General features: G+C 37.9%; 1 protein-coding gene across 4 annotated transcripts in view; it reads left to right on the top strand.

The window, feature by feature from the left end:
- Positions 1-16,204, top strand: part of Prdm5 (PR/SET domain 5) — a 173,294-nt gene that overhangs the window by 52,942 nt on the left and 104,148 nt on the right. For all 4 annotated transcript variants that reach the window (XM_063260715.1, XM_063260717.1, XM_063260718.1 and 1 more), the window contains exon 3: positions 6,919-7,041. In XM_063260715.1, the coding sequence (XP_063116785.1) occupies positions 6,919-7,041 (123 nt within the window). The remainder of the gene's footprint in view (positions 1-6,918; positions 7,042-16,204) is intronic.

Here is a 16,204-nt window from a genome sequence, read left to right as displayed (position 1 = left end):
TATAGCTCTGGTAATACGGTTTCCGAATTCCCCAGTGAAGTGCAGCTTTACTTAAATAGCAGTCACCTTCCTTAACAGTATGACCAAACAAGAGAAAGAAAAGGAAGCCAACAGACAGCTAAAAAATAGCTGCCGTAACATTCACGTGCTGGTGCTTACAGAAAACTCGTAAAACACTGAGTATAACAAGCGAATGTCAGCTGAATTAGTATTGTCTTTTCTCTCTTGCTCCCTCCCTCCATCCTTCTCTCCTTTCTCCCTTCCCTCCTGCCTCCCTCTCCCTCTTTCTCCTCTCTTCCCCCTTCTCTTGCATTTTCCTTTCATTTTCTCCCTTCCTTTCCTTTCCTTTTTCCTTTTTCTCCTTCCCTTCCTCTCCCTCCCTTCCTTTCTCCCTTCTTCTCTTCTTTTCCGTGCCTTTCTGCAGAGCTGAGCCCTGGCCCTCGTATTTGCTAGGCAAGTGCTCTACTGAACTGTGCCCCAGCCCTCACTGTATTCTTTATATGATTAAAAAACTGTGTCCAGAAATGCCTCTGAAATATGAATAGTTAAATACATTTGTAGAACTGTGGAAAGGAACAATGCTTGTAATGTTAGGGCACTGTTACAGATTTACTGTGGAAAAGATGATATATGCTTTTCACTGTATCTTTCAGTTTATCTACTTTTAAAAAATTACTGAATTTAAAAAGTATTCTAAAAGTAAGTATGGAATGCTTTTAAAAATTTACACTAAATCGTGCATAACATCTAAAATACTTTTGAACATTTAAAGGAAATAAAAGGTAATGGTTGTTAAAAAACCAAAACAACGACACATTAACTGAGCTGTTATATTGTACTACTTAGTAAATAAAATATTGAGATCATACCTAATAAAAGGCCTCTGTCCCTGAATGGTCTCTTGCCCATGGATAGGGTTTGCTTGGCTGATGAAGTTCCCCCGATGTGTTTGACAATACCACCAAGTCCTTCCTCCATGCGTGTTCGTTGATTATGAAAGCGCCTTCCCCTAAATGTAAGAAATGGTCACTCAGCAATTTTTTGTGATTTTTAAATTGCACCAATATAAATAGTGGCCAGGACATGTGGCATAATGCCCTTTGCATGCTGTATTGTGTCCCACATGAAGAGGACTTCTGTAAATTAGTGTATGGTCATGAGATCTGCAGGTGGGGTAGGGAAGACACAATCACACTGGATAAGGAAGGGGTTATTAATCTTGCCAGAGAGAAGACATAGAAGGAAGGATTCCTGCTTTTAGAAATTTGAAGGGCTGTACATGTGAGAGGAGTTTAAATGACCTGAGTGGGCTGAGCTGGAGAACTGCAGTGGGTCCCAGCCACACACGCGTAGAGTGGTCCCGGGAAGGAGCAGTGCAGCTGCAGTGACATCCTGGTCTGCTGCTACCTTATAATAGTGGCGTTCTTCTTATATTCACGTGGGCAATAATTCTTTGAAAGGGTTGACATGGCAGAAAATGATCAATATATGCCCAGCTACAGCACTGAGAACAGATTGTCTGACTTTAAGGTGTCTGTCGGTCACTGGAGTTACAGGGTCCTCATCTTTTTAATTCCTTATGAGTGCATAATGCTTGTTGAAGACTTCATGCATCATATTCCATTTCATGTTTGCACAGTGTGTGTGTGAGGCCCCAAGAGAGAGGCCATCATTCTCATTTTAGAGATTGGGAAGAGTATGTCTTAGCTCAATGAAGGAAATGCCACACCCAATGTGAGAAAGCCAGAGGGTTGGCGGCTATCAGGGTTTCGAGCTTTTCCAAAGTTTTTTTCAACTTGAAATATTTAGGGTACTGATTATTTGCAACCCAAAAGAATTTACTTTTTTCCTCTTCAGTCATCAAGCTGTCTATTAACTTGCTGCTCCTTCTGAATGGGTGTCATTAACATGATAGGGCTGTGCAAACCTGTGTGTTCTCACTCCTTTCCCATTGCACACGGGGAATCTGTGAGTTAGGGTTGACAGGTGGGGAGCAGGAGCCATGCGAGCAGCTCAGCTGCAGTGATGTGTGCCTGTTCGTAAGCAGCAGAGCGAGCGGGAGCATAGTAGACAGGATTCTTTGAAAAATTAACAGGAAAAGGAAAAAAAAAAAAAAAAAACAGAAAAGAAAACATGCCCTTTGCGTTTGAAGCTATAAATCACTACAGTTTTCTGGTGATGATCTTCGCTGATTCCTGAAAGTGTGTTTCTCTTTGACTTAACTCGGACAACTGTGTGCTGTCAGGATGGATTACTGCAGCACACTTACTGTTTTGTGCTCATGTGGTATCTTGAAGTTTGGCTTGTTAAACCCCAAAGGCAAGGCATGGGGCTCACTTCAGTTATGAAAGTTGCAGAAAGAATATCTGAAATTTAAATACAAAACTCTGATGATGTTTTATAATCCAAAGACATCCATTCTGTAAATTTTACTGCTATACAACTTCTTTTTTTGAAAAGGCACACTAAAAGATAGACAAGGGAATATACTTTTTAACGAGTAAGCTGTTCAATATAATGTATCATAACTTGTCAGCAGAGACATTATTGCCGCTGTTTTTGAAACTGTCTATATTTTAATGCCGTTAGAGTTCATCATTTTGTCACATTTGGGAATAAATCCAGCTGATTAACTTTGCCCTTGGAACCTTGATGTCATTGGGGTAATGAGAGAAAAATCCCTCAGGATTTGAAATGATTGAAGGGGGAATAATAAAAAAGCATTATGGGATAGTCCTTTCTCCTTTGAAAACTGATCATCCAAGTACTAAAATGAGCTACTCAGTTTAGATTTAACATAGTTTAGGAAAGAAAATACTGAAGTTTGGGATAAGGAAACATATTGAGCACCTATTTTCAGTATTTCTTTTATTCACATGTTAGGATTTTATCTAATTGAGCTGAATCTTTTTATTATTTCTTTTGTCCTTTTTTGGTGGGAAGAAGAAAATTATGAATTATATTAAATACTATTCATCTTTGTCTGAAAAAGATACAAGTCCCTGGTAGTAATGACTGCACTTTTTACGCCTCAGACACTTCAGTAGGGGTGTTGGCCGTATTTAATAGTAACCACCAAGTTCCTACGTGGGTATAATGTTCACTTAATGCAGAGTGGCATAATCAGAGGAAATGAACCAACTATTGAGAAGTGTGAGGTTTTCATTTTATAGGAAGGCTTTATCCCTTTCCAAAGTTGCTGCTGTTGTTGTTGTTGTTGTTGTTGTTGTGTGTGTGTGTGTGTATGTGTGTGTGTGTGTGTGTGTGTGTGTAGCTAACAGAGGAAACGTGCTAATCAAACAGATTTTGGAATTGAAGTGGTTTGTAGTACATGATGAAAATGATGATTTCATTAAGTTTCACATACGTAGAAGGTAGAACATAATCCTAAATAGGGTTTTGTGTTGGTTACTTTGCTCTCCTTGCTGGGAAAAAATACCCCACACCCAGAATTAAGGAATAAAAGGTTTATTTAGCTCATAGTTTGTAGAAGTTTCAATCTGTAATCATCTGGTTCCAAGGCAGGATGACACATGGCAAAGAAGCAATAATTCATAGCTGTGAAAGACAGCAAAAGCAGGAAGAGCAAACAGGGAGGAGCATGGAAAGCAGGCTCTGTCCCTTATGTTGTATGTAGGCTACCGCCCTAGTGTGGGTGTAGCACTCACTCCCATAATTCCAGCACTGGACCATGAATCAATCTCAGATTCTAGAAGCCCACACCCATGACTGTATGAGGTTTGAGGGGGACATTCCTACACAAACCATAACACATTCTTGCAATATACTTCATTTCCCTGAAAATTCAAGTAGAAGATGATGACTTTAGATGATGCATTTTGAGAGGAAAAAATAATACATTTTCTTTGGCTGCAAAGGCTAGGAATATGGTATAAGGAACTTCTTTATTCATTAAAAATGTTCAGTTTATTACCTCAAGCTTCAGTGTCAAAATAAAACAGAAAAATGAAGACTTTAATTCCAGTGCTCTGTATGGTTGTGGTAGAGAAAGGATAGCTTAGATTATTTTTAGATTTCTTTTTTAGAAGTTGTATCAAAGAAGAGAACGCTGCAGCAAGGGGAGGAAAATACAAGTCATGCGAGCAGGTAATGAAATGTAACAGCTTTAGGGAAACATGAAAAACTAGTGTGGTGGAATAGAGATCCAGCCCCGTGAAAATTAGAGAAACTGGCCACAAAGCAAAGACTCTGGGAATTTAAAAGTCACTGAATATGAGTGTTTAGATCAAAGGATAGTGACTCTGTTAATGAACAAAAAAAGTTGTTTCAAATATGAAGATGTAGGCAACATATCGTATGTTGCTGTCTGTGATAGTCTTGTTAGGAGAATCAAAATAAATCAGTAAAAGTCAATTTGCTTGAATTGAAAGTGGCACATTTCAGAAGAATGTTAGTACGAACTGTGCATTTCTCTCACGATGCCATATTATGTGAGAAAGTCCGCTGAATGGACTGATGAGGGAAATGAATTACTAATTCTGAGTAATTGAACATAGCTGGGGGCAGAGGGCCTGGGAAAAAACTGAAATACATAAAGAACAAACAATACTCTTGCAAAGTATCAGCTGTGCTGACTCTAATGAGTCACAGAGAAATATCCTTTATGTGTCACATCTTTGAAAGAAGAATTGCAAAAGTCAAACACATCTGATACATATTGTGCTTAGTACCAAGTAACAAATGTTTGACTGGAAGGACCAAGCTAATGTGTGTCTAAGTAACGTTTTTCTCACAAACAGATGCCTTGGTGTGTCCTCATATGAAATCTCTGGGTTCAGCCACTGCCCCTGGCTTTAAAGTGTAGTTCTGTTGAGAGATTTCCTTTTCTTTCAAGTGTCTAGTGATCTTGCTACCTGCTGTGGGTACTTTGGCTCTTTGTTAATAAAAATAGTTTTGTTGCTGGGGCTGTGGAGATACCTGAAAGGAAGGACTTTATCCTCAAACATTCCAAATTATTTGTTTATTCTGGTGAAGGAGATGTGGCCTGGGGTCCTCTGTGAGGGACAGATAGCAAATGTGCTTTCTCTCTACCTAGCACTATTTCTGGGCTCTTGGGAGCAGTGAAGGTTCTGAACTGAGGAATCCGCAGAGAGGCAGGGCGATTTTAATGTTTGTTATTTAGTGAGAAGTGTAACAAATTTCTGCAGCTTCACACCTAAGGATATGAAACATAAATATGAAATACTTACTGTCCTAAATTCCTCTGTCAGCAATTATAATATTGAATATTAAATCCCCGCTTCCCAGTGAGGGCCTGGCATTTCATTAGAGAGTTTTAAAGGATTATAGAAGCTCCTTGGGCATTTAAGAAAACAGAAATTGTTTGAGGAACATGACATTATATCAGAGTGGGAGCAGGCAAACTGAATTTTTTCCTGCCTAATATATGTTAGAATCTTAAAATAGCAGTTTGTGCAATGCAAGCAATGGATGATTTTATACCCTCATTTTTGGTGAAAATAAACTGTATAAACACAAACTGACTGTATAAATGGCTTCCTGTGCGTTTGTTGGTGCAGGATGTGGCATCTGCTGTGTCTGATCTCCATGTCCGCCATCTTGGTTGGTCCTGCTGTTCCAGTCCCACACCTTCTTACTGTTCCTTGTAGACATCTAATTTGTTTCCAAACTTGGGGTTTTTGTGCTTGTCTTTTACTTGCTGCTTCTCCTGCCAGGGAACTTCTTTCTCCATGTTTTTTCTCTCCTTGGAACTCTTCTCTGATTTCCTTATCAAAAAAGATTCACTCAGCCACCTCTTCTCATATAGCACTTTTCCTCTGCCTTTGTTGTCTTTGTGGTGCTCCCGTTCATCACAGGAAATTGTGTTTTGTGTCTGTTCACTTTTAAGTGCTGTGAAATCAGGTTCTTGTTCACAAAAGGATTCCTATACTTTAGTTGTTAGGAACTTCGTAATCGTCAAATGAATGATGGTTCAGATGGTTCAGGTATTTCATGTAAACATAGGTTTTGTTGAACTAGCCATCACTTATTTTACAAAATAAAATTTTGCAAATCTAGAATTTTTTTCCTTACCCAAACTCTACTAAGGTTGTAGGATTTGTCTTGTGTTCCTTGATGCTGAAGATTTGGAGTACTAATTACTCATTTCCTTTTCCATATCCAGTGGATTCCAAGTGTATATAGCAGCAAAATGAGAGTTGAGTGGAGATTATATAGTATTACACCAGACAGTGTAGAGGTTTGGGAGAAAGTAGATTTCAGGATAGTTGGTTTCAAGAACATCCAGTGAATTATCCCTCTTTCGATTTGACTACATAGTAGGTCTCACCAGCAAACACTTATGGGCTGAAACAAAAATCCTGGAGAGCTCCGTTCTATTCAGCAATGTACTAGCAGCCTATGGAAAGACAGAATGGTACTTTTTCACATGCTTCTAAGAATGTGAGCTTATGTCCCATTGGGAATCAGATTCCCTCTGCTTAGGTCTGCAAGTTCTCCTGATATGGATGGAGGTGATGCAGAGAGCAGGCAGAGTGAGAAAGTGAGGGGATTTCACCTGCTCCACATCCTTCAATGGGAAACCAAGCAGCACTGACCTCTTCTGTGGAGCAAACGGGAAGGGTAGCAGCTGTGATTACAACACATTATTAAAGTCTTCTTTACAAAGAGAAGTAATGTTGATCAGAAAACAACTGTCAACACCGGATGTTTCAAAAAGTTGACTGCAATTCTGAGTCACCAAGATATGTCACATTGGAGAGGAGGCTCTGTTTTTATCTCTCTTTGGAGGAGGAATGCTTATTCACCCAGCATTTATTTGACACCTGTCAATAAAAAGGTGCAAGCTCATGAAAAAAATATCATGTCTTACCCCTGATACACTTAGGATAGGTAATGCTCTTTCAAGTGGAAACTCAAGAGCCTTTTCTGTTTCAGGTTCGTGGGAGTAAGGGGGAAGTTCTGTACATTTTGGATGCCACCAACCCACGACACTCCAACTGGCTTCGTTTTGTTCATGAGGCACCATCTCAGGAGCAGAAGAATTTGGCTGCCATTCAAGTGAGCTTCTTTGTTTTATATTTGTACTACGTATTGTTTAGGGAATGAATTAATTTATAACTGTATTCCCTGCTTTAAATATATTTCCCAATGACCCACTTCAAATAACAGTAACTAACCCATAAAAAGCAGAGAAATCTCATCTAGTCAGCGTATGCAGGAAAGAGCAAACCTAGCTATAAACTAACACCATATTTCTCACTTTATGAGAATTCTTGAAGGAATGAATTACACAGTTTGGTATTGTTCTTGGCAGATCTTGTTTTTAAGTGTTTCTATTTCATTTAGTGAAGGTTTCTTGGTTGTTTGGTTCATAGCATTTTACCCTGGGTTATAGCTTGAGAAAGGCTTCATGGAGAGAGTTCACTTGGGACTGTCATAGGTAGGCATTGAGTCTTAAGTTAGGGTTCTTCAGAGAGTCAGAAGTGAGGGGAGATAATTATGCATGTGTCTTGAGATTTATTTTAAGGCATTGGGTCTTGTGGTTATGAAAGTTGGCAAGTCCAAAATTAGCACAGATGATGTCTCATTTGACTCCAGGACTCTGTAGAACCAGGATGTCATCTCTGAAGAATATTAAGCAACACAGCCAATGGACTCTTTAAGCAGGCAGAATTCACTTCTGTTGGGAGTGGTGTGGGGTTTAGACTTGCTTTCTATTCAGGTCTTCAGCAGATTGGATGAGATTATGTTGGTGAGTATACTTTACACTGATTTAAATTTTAAATCAAACACTGATTTAAATTTTAATCTCATCCACAAACTCGCACAGAGAAAGCTGGAATAATGTTTAACCACCTACCTGTCACCATACGGCCTAGTCAGATTGACACATACAATTAACTATCTTAAGTAGGAACCCTGTTTTCCTGAGTTCTGCTTCCCTCTATCCTAATAGACTGCTGCCCATAACACTGGGTTGTGATACAAACAGTGAGGTGCATTTAGGTGATCTCTCAATGAAAATTAAGGCAAGAAAAGGAAAAAAAAAGTAGCTTTTTGAGGGACCCTACAATTAAAAGGTATTGCCCAGATAACTAAGCAAATTAAGCAACATTCTTTTCTGGCAGAAAATTAGTTCAATACATGTAAAAGCTCCGTCTACTGAGTCCTAAATTACAGAAAAGAAAGTGAAGCCATATTTATCAAAATAAAGAAGGGACAGGAAATGAGTAAGGCAATTAACAGTATTTGCGTATCTACCATATGGATTGTTCTAGAAACTTCATCTCCATGAGATCAATATTCATAGAAACTATGATAGTTTGGTAATATATTGATAACATTCAATTTTGAGTTTAAAATCAGTAGTAACAAGAGGGAAAAGTATGGAGTTGCCATTTCAAAGTGACCAACAAAGAGTCATAAAAAATACTCCATGTCTTAATGTTTTATCTAACTATTTTCTTTCAGGCTTTAGTATTGAGTGGTCAATGTGATTATTCTCTTTATGTAAGTGGTAAATTTTACCCAGCAGCTGAATTGTTATGGAAAATAGGCTCTTTGGTAGCCAGAGGCATCCGTGCCAGTTTTCAGATTGTTCATGATGTAACACGGATCCAGTCACATGTTTAAACTGATTTATTCATTTTTTTATTTATGTAGGTGTTAATTTGGTCTTTTTTCAAATATTTTTAGTTTGTTTTTATGTCTTCCTGAGGCAGTCATCTCATGGGACTCATCTTTAAAAAAGAATATAAATTAACAAAAGAGGACAGTTGCAATTTTGGCAGTCTGAGGCGTTATTAATGAGGACAAAGGGAGCAAGGTTAAGGTGAGACTAGGGTAGGAGGAGTGGCCCTGGGAAACTTTACGCTTGAATTTAATTAGGCTCTAAATCTGTTCACTGGCCAGTGTGAGAGTCTTTTGGTGCAGAAGTAATGACAGTGGCTTTAATTTCTTTTACTGTTGTTTTGCTCTTTCTTAAATGGGGGATTGAGTGCACTATTACCATGGTTTTTGTCATGGAGCACAATAGGGATTTTCGTTGGCTCCCTTGAGGTAAAATCTTTCTTATTTGAACAGTAGCTGGAGTAGCGGGTTGCTGAGGGTTCAGAGTCACATCTAAGCAAGGGGCAAAGAGCATAGCGGTTGGGTCACATGGCTGAAAATGATGTCAGCCTTCTAAATGGTTGGGATGCTCTCCTGAGGATCACATTCCAGAAACACTGTGTTGGTAAGAGCAGATCGTAATGTTTCCTGCATTACATTATGAATCACTCGCATTCCAAATTGTATCTGAAATTTGGGGTATTCAGGAAATTTTTTATTTAAGCTGTATGTCCCAGAAGTGAAGTAAATGAGAAACATTTGTGGCTATGTGGCTTACTTGGTGGAAAACGTCAATACTTGGTCCAATTTTTTTAGACAAGGGATTAAGAATTTGAGGTCTGTTTTGGCAAAGAATTGGAGCTCAGTCTTAGAGACTTGATTATATTTCTAGTTTTGCAATTTATTTGATTTTGGGAAATTTGCTTTGGAAATGATGGTATAAGTATCTGAATTACTGAAGGAGGATCTAGTAAGCAAACAATTCTTCCCACATGCACACTTTTCAGAATAATCAGTTGAACTGTGTATTCAGACTTCTGAAAAGTTTCCAGCTATCACTAGAAAATTGTAAATGTGAACAAATGGCTTAAAATGAACCAAAAACATTCTTAGGCCCTGTAAGAAGTGAGTGATTCTTCTTAAATGCTAAGTCTTTTGTACTTAGAAATAGTATTTGGAAGGAAGTTTGACATAGTCGGTGTTTTACGGGCCTTTAAAAACATTTTTGATAGAAAAATAGTTAAACTTGTTCCATTAGGATAAAAAAAATGTGCTATTTATAAATGAAACTTTGAATTTTTTTGGACATTTCAAACAGAGGATGTTATATCTCTTTTTCTTAAGGGCATCTTCCTTAAGGGCTTTTTGGTTCACATTGTGAGCATTAATGGCTTGATGTTTTAAGAAAAAAGGAACAAATGGAAAACCTTTGGTGGCTAGTCTACCTTATGAGGGGTGTCAGGGTACAAGGTTGGTCTCCATGAGAAAAACTGAATATCATGCTAAAATACTAACATGTTATAGCTTAATTCCAATTGTGGTGTCATTTTAGATCCCTTATTAGGGGCCAAACTACTTTCTTACATATTATTAGATATCTTTTTCTTGCCTTGCCTGAGTGTGGACCATCATAGGCATTGTGGACATACATGAAATATCAGTGTGACAGAGCAGGTGATCAAATGTGGATCCAAAAGCAGAGACACTACTTAGTTATTTTTTTAAAGCACTTATAGAACTTTCTATTGCCACTAACCCACCAGGATGCACACAGTCTTATCAGATAGTGTTGATGGACAATTTGGGTAAAAGCATTGCCAACTAAGTAACCAATCAACAACAAAAATAAATATCACAATGATTTATCATATACATAAAACAACACAGTTTCTTCTAGTTCTTCTCTATTTCTGTTCTTTATAAGACTTTATACAAATGGTATGTAAAATGCTCCCAAGTGTCTTAGATGTTCAGAGTGAAACTTTTGGAAATGGATTGGATCATGTTGCTAATATACTCATGCACTCAGGAATGTGTTAGAAGTGGGGCATGACCTGGAAGGAAATATTCTTGTTTAAGGCTCCTCCCTTCTCTCTATGCTTCTTGGCTTCTAAGGTTTGAGTACTTTTTCTCTACCATGCCCTTCTAACTTGCTGGATTTTCCTTGGAACAAGGCAACCATGGACTAAACCCTATGAAACCAAACCAAAATAAACTTCTCCTTTCAGTAGAAACAGGTGAGTATTTTGCACCTGTGATGAGACAGTGACTAATACACACTGTTTCTATAATATTTTCTAGAGTCCATCTGCTAAAAAATAGAGAAGTATAAAATACTAGTCAAATTTCTCCTTGCTGGGACAAAATACCTTACACCAACAAGTTAAAGGAGAAGCTTAATTTGGCTCATGGTTCAGAGATTTAGTTCATGAATGGTTGACTCCAAACAAGACCATCCGGGCAGAAGTGCACAGAGGAGCAAGTTTGCTCTCGTCATGGCCATGAAGAAGCAGAACAGGTGAGAGTGCCAGCTAGAAATATAGTTGGTTAGGTGAGATATTTTTGTTTGTCTCATTTCAGAAATTGTAGAGGTAGTTTCCTTACCCCTACTTAAGACCAACCTTGCTTCTCTGGGTTAGGGATGGGGAGAAGCAGCCATAGAGACAGAGGTATACAGGCAGATAGAAGGTGACCTGTAAGTTGTTGCAATCTCTACTTAGAAATAACATACCATACCAAATAATATACCTTTTGGTCCAGGTATTACTTGCATAGTCCAACCCTGATACTGTATTGAGGGGACTGCATCGGGGCGTGACTACCAGAGGTGAGAAATCATTGGAAGCCCTCTTTGAGGCCGGGTATGGCAATGATCAATGGGAAACATTTGCATTATGGAGGAGTTGAGTAAAGTTAAAGGAAAAATTAGCAGTTGGCATAGAATTAGAAGAAAGACAGAACCCAGTTGAGTTTGGTTAAAAATCAAGAAAGGCAGTTAGTTCTAGGTAATGGTGTTTTGTTGGCTGAAAGAATTGAGGAAGCTTCCTGACCTTGATGTATATGAACCGGCTGAGGGGGATACATATTCATTTAATCAGTAGCTGCAGAGCATCCATGTGCCATGTTTAATGCTGGGTGCTGGTGATACCGTGGATAGAAAGATGATCTAGTTTGGGCCGTGATAGCAGTAAGAATAGTCTTTAAAACTGCTTCTACTCATGAATAAATTCTTATAATGCCTACCTCATTGGATTTTGTGAGGATTAAATTAAATGAGGTATCATATGCAAAACACCGGGCACCTATTCCTGCCTATATGTTAGCCAGTGTTTTTTCACTTCCATCCCCTTGCCAGGTACAAAATTCTGTCTCTGTATGAAACAGTAGAAGTCTGTAGTGTCACTGATGGCTATCTCACTATATGCATTATAATTCTGCCTATATAGAAGGCTTCTGCGTAGATAACCACGACTGAAGAGACTTCCTGTGGTATGGAATGGCTGAATCCAGTCAGTTCCCGAGCACAACCACAGCAGCCTGTGCTCTTGCTGCCGAGTTCCTTTGCTGTTTGATGCACAGGACACATCTCCCCAGGCCACTTGAGTGCTTTCATGGTGACACTATACTTACTGTGTCTGTGTGGTCTGTCTTCTCTTTGGAAAGATAACTAGACTATTAAAGGCATAAGAAATTCCCAGTGGGGCAGGTGTCTTACTGTGCTCTGTAGGTGCTGAGAACTTTATTCAATATAGTGGTTTTGTAACCCTACACAAAGGTTAAAAACTATCGTGATTATTTGTTTGTAATAAGGCACTTGTCAACTTTTTAAGAAGCAGGTTTTGTGCAGACTTGGGCTTTCCATTGCGAAGTGTGTAGTTTGGCTGCTTTGCAGACCTTTTCGGTGGAAATGCTGGATGGTGGTGGGTACTTCCAGAGAAATCGTGACCTTAGAAAACTCATACACTTACCATATTTTTATAACCTGGGAATTCCTGCCTCTGTGAGTACTGAAGTAAGTTAGTGAACTCAAGAGTCTTTGTTGGCTAATTGATTTGGAGCCCTTGGTAACCAGATGGGTGATAGTGAAAATATAACATAAAATTGAATGCAGAAATTCTGGAAAATTATTCTTTTTTTTGGGGGGGGATTGACAAATTCCATATCCAATAGTTAATTTATTATTATTGATTTAATAATACATTCTATTTAATGCTTAAATCTTTACAAATTTAAAGATATTTAAGTTATTTTTAAGATCTCTAGAATAGGAACCTGAATCAACCAATAGATCCATGGTTCCCTAGTAATAAATTTCCTGTTTACCTGTTTATTTCTGTCATTAGACTGCGTTTCCCAAGAACAGTGGTGATGTCAGCTCTGTGTTTCTTCAGGGCCTCCTGTGCCTTGCAGGCTCTTTCTGAAGTGGCCTCTTTTCGCCCCGCCCTTGCTTCCCCTCTGACTTGGCACACCTAGTTAAAAGTGCCTTGTCAATTTGGCAACAGTTTATGTCTGTTTCCTTTAAAGTAACAGAAAGCAAATGCTCCCACTTGAACTCTGGCCTGCAGTTTATGTGAGAGAGATATTTGGTCTGGCAGCGTGTCACGGTTTTACTTTGAGAATGCTGAGCACATATGTGTGCGCGCATTTGAGCCTACAGTGCAACTATATTTTTTTGCATAGCAGTGCAGCCAGTAGCAGCTCACTGTTAATGTCAAAAGCTCCTTTTGCAAATATCACCACACACAAGCAGAGCCTTCCATTCAGGTACTCGGTTGATTAACAGCCAAAGTGTCCAGTCTGGACTAACTCAGAGCACTAGAACACAAGAGTAAAAAGTAGTGACAGTTAATGAGGAAGGAGGTTCAACTGTGAAGTGGCAGAATGCTTTCTGATCATAATTAGTAAATATAATGACAAAAGACTAACATTTGAGACCTAACACTGCATTAAATACAATGGGATTATGCTTACGTCTTACAAGACTTAAGGAGCATAGTAAATTAAAACCAGGAAAGTTTCAAACTTTTTAGTTGCTAGAAAATACAAGGAAATCAAGAATTTGCTACAGATACAGTAAAGCAAACAACATGAATAGCTCCTTTATCAAAAGAAAAAATTAAACCAACAACGATATGTGTATTTTTTTCTACTGAAACTAAAATATTTGTTATTTTTTCAAGTGAAAATACTTTTTCAATTATGTCTTATAGTTTTTTCAAGTGAAACTAAAATCTCTGTGCCCCTGAATTAAGCATGTTTATCACTTCTTGTCAGACAAGATTTTCTGGATTCATGCACATGAAAGAAGTGATTTTGTGTTTCAAAGTTGGAGATATTATTGATAGTGAACTTTGGATTAATTTTAATAGCTGTCATTAACACAGTCATCAGATTTCAAAGTGAAGTAAATTTAATGAATATAACAAAAAATATTAGCTCTTTATCAACAATGGAAGCTAAGTTTTCTAGAAAGGCTTCCTTATAAAGAAATTTGTACTGTACTCAGGGCATGCAGAACTCTCCATAAAAGCATTTAGCGTGAGGAATGCCAGACAAGATGTGAAGTTCTACATTCCACTGCTGAATTAATAAAGTATTGACAAGAAAGTATACATTTTTTCTTGTCATTCATATATCACTCAGTTAATGTAGCTTGCGTAGCAGAGGTCCATAGTATTCTGCTAAGTACATTACAATCTGAGGAAAAGTATCATCTTAGAACCTAATCTAAGTCATTGATAGTAATCTCATGATTTAAGAAAGACAGCCTGGTGAAAGAAAAAAAGATTTCTACTGCGTTGAGGTAGGTCTGTGCTGCTTTGTTGTGTCAGGAAGGTATAGAGTCTGAATGAAGGAATTTGAAGATGTGTATGTGGGTTCCTTTCACTTGGAGCTTTGTAGGCATTAGCAGAAATCTAGAAAATAATTTCACAGACCATTATTTGATTTATGTCAAAACTATATATACTGTTTTATTAGTATACTTAATTAAATGAGTATTCATCTGACTAATGGGTCTTTGATTTCTTAAGTTGGTGTTTAATGATCATATTTAATTCACTTAGTGGGCAAAGATGAAAACAGCCCACTTGGTTTCTTTGTTTCCTGTCCTGTGGTTAATTAAGTCCTTTGAGAATGGCTGTGAACACTTTATGGTGGTTTACACATCTGTCTGTTTTATTAGTTTTGCAGAAAGGAGACAGGAATAGAAAATGGCATGGTTGTTCCTGCTGAAAGTTAACCCTACTCTTCTCCATGCAGTGGTGTATAAGGCCAACCAAGCTTCTGAGACAGTTCCCTAAGTGAGTTAATTCTGTGCCCATTACTAAGCTTGAGAATGTAGTATGCTTTCGTATGACTTGCTTTTTCCTTTATCAAATTTGAAGAATATATTATCAAACATGTATTATATATAAAAAAGGTAACATAAGCACATACATCTTTGATCTCTGATATCTTTGGTTTATTTGAAATTTAGTTAGGTCGTATAATTGTGGCAAGTTGTTCCGGTGTCACAAACAAGAGTCAGGACAAACATACCTAAGCGTAGGGAGGCAGGCGTGTCAGTCACAGGGTGGGACAGAATGCAGCGAAGCAGAGGGCAGCTTGGCCTTGGCCTTGTGCACCAGTCAGCAAGTTTTAGGTTTTTGCGCAGCATCAGTTTCATCCAGAGGCTGGTCAAGGAGCTTCTGATGTGAAAAAAAAAAAGCATACTTATGCAGTGGATTGCAGTTTGCCCTCTAATCACAAGCGTATAAAGTGGTATACACGTCTGCACACAGTGTAGAGGAAATCTGTCTCCTGCTGTGTGTTCTATTCTAGAATTTCTTGGTCTGTGAACATTGATTACTTACTTTTAGGTTAATAAAAGGAACTATAAGGAGCTGGAGATTTAGCTCAGCGGCATAAGTACCTGCCTTGCAAGCAGGCGGTCGTGAGTTCGATCCCCGGTACCGATAAAAATGAAAAAGACAAAAAAAAAATAAATAAATAAAATAAAATAAAATAAAAGGAACTATAAATGCTTTTCTTTTTTTCTGTCCAAAGCCACTGTTTCCCAGGAACACATTACTTCTTTTCCTATGTAGAACCCTTTTTTTCTTATTTTCTATTGATTCTTTTCTCCATGATGTCAGATGGTGAGATGTTCCAAAATGCTTTGAACAGGATTGATGTTCTTTATTTATACAGCTGATGTTTTTGGCTGGCTGTAGTATTTTATTGTTCAGAATCTAACCAAACTATTTTACTTGTTGTGTGGCTGATTATGATATGCCATTCAAAATCAGGCAGTTTGATTTACATTTGTTTGAAACTTCATTTTTCTTATAGGACCCGATGAATGTAGTCTAAACATGACATTTGTTTTCTGCCATTCTTTTTTTTAAATACATTTTGTTGTTTTCCTGCATATCATTTTTTCTTGATTTCAAGATATTTTCTTCTTATTCTCGAATAAAATATTTTTAAAAATATTATTTTGCTTAAATTACTGCATCAGTTACTTTTGCAGGAAAATCACTAGTTTATTGCAATGAAGTTTCATTTCTTATGCAGGCATGGAGCGGATAAAGGCAGTGATTCTGTCCACAGTTTGGCTGAGCATAGTATC

This window comes from Cavia porcellus, unplaced genomic scaffold (genome assembly GCF_034190915.1).
Source record: "Cavia porcellus strain 051 isolate PalLab524CR breed Dunkin Hartley unplaced genomic scaffold, mCavPor4.1 scaffold_14, whole genome shotgun sequence".
NCBI lineage: Eukaryota > Metazoa > Chordata > Mammalia > Rodentia > Caviidae > Cavia > Cavia porcellus.
This window is presented reverse-complemented; position numbering and strand designations above follow the sequence as displayed.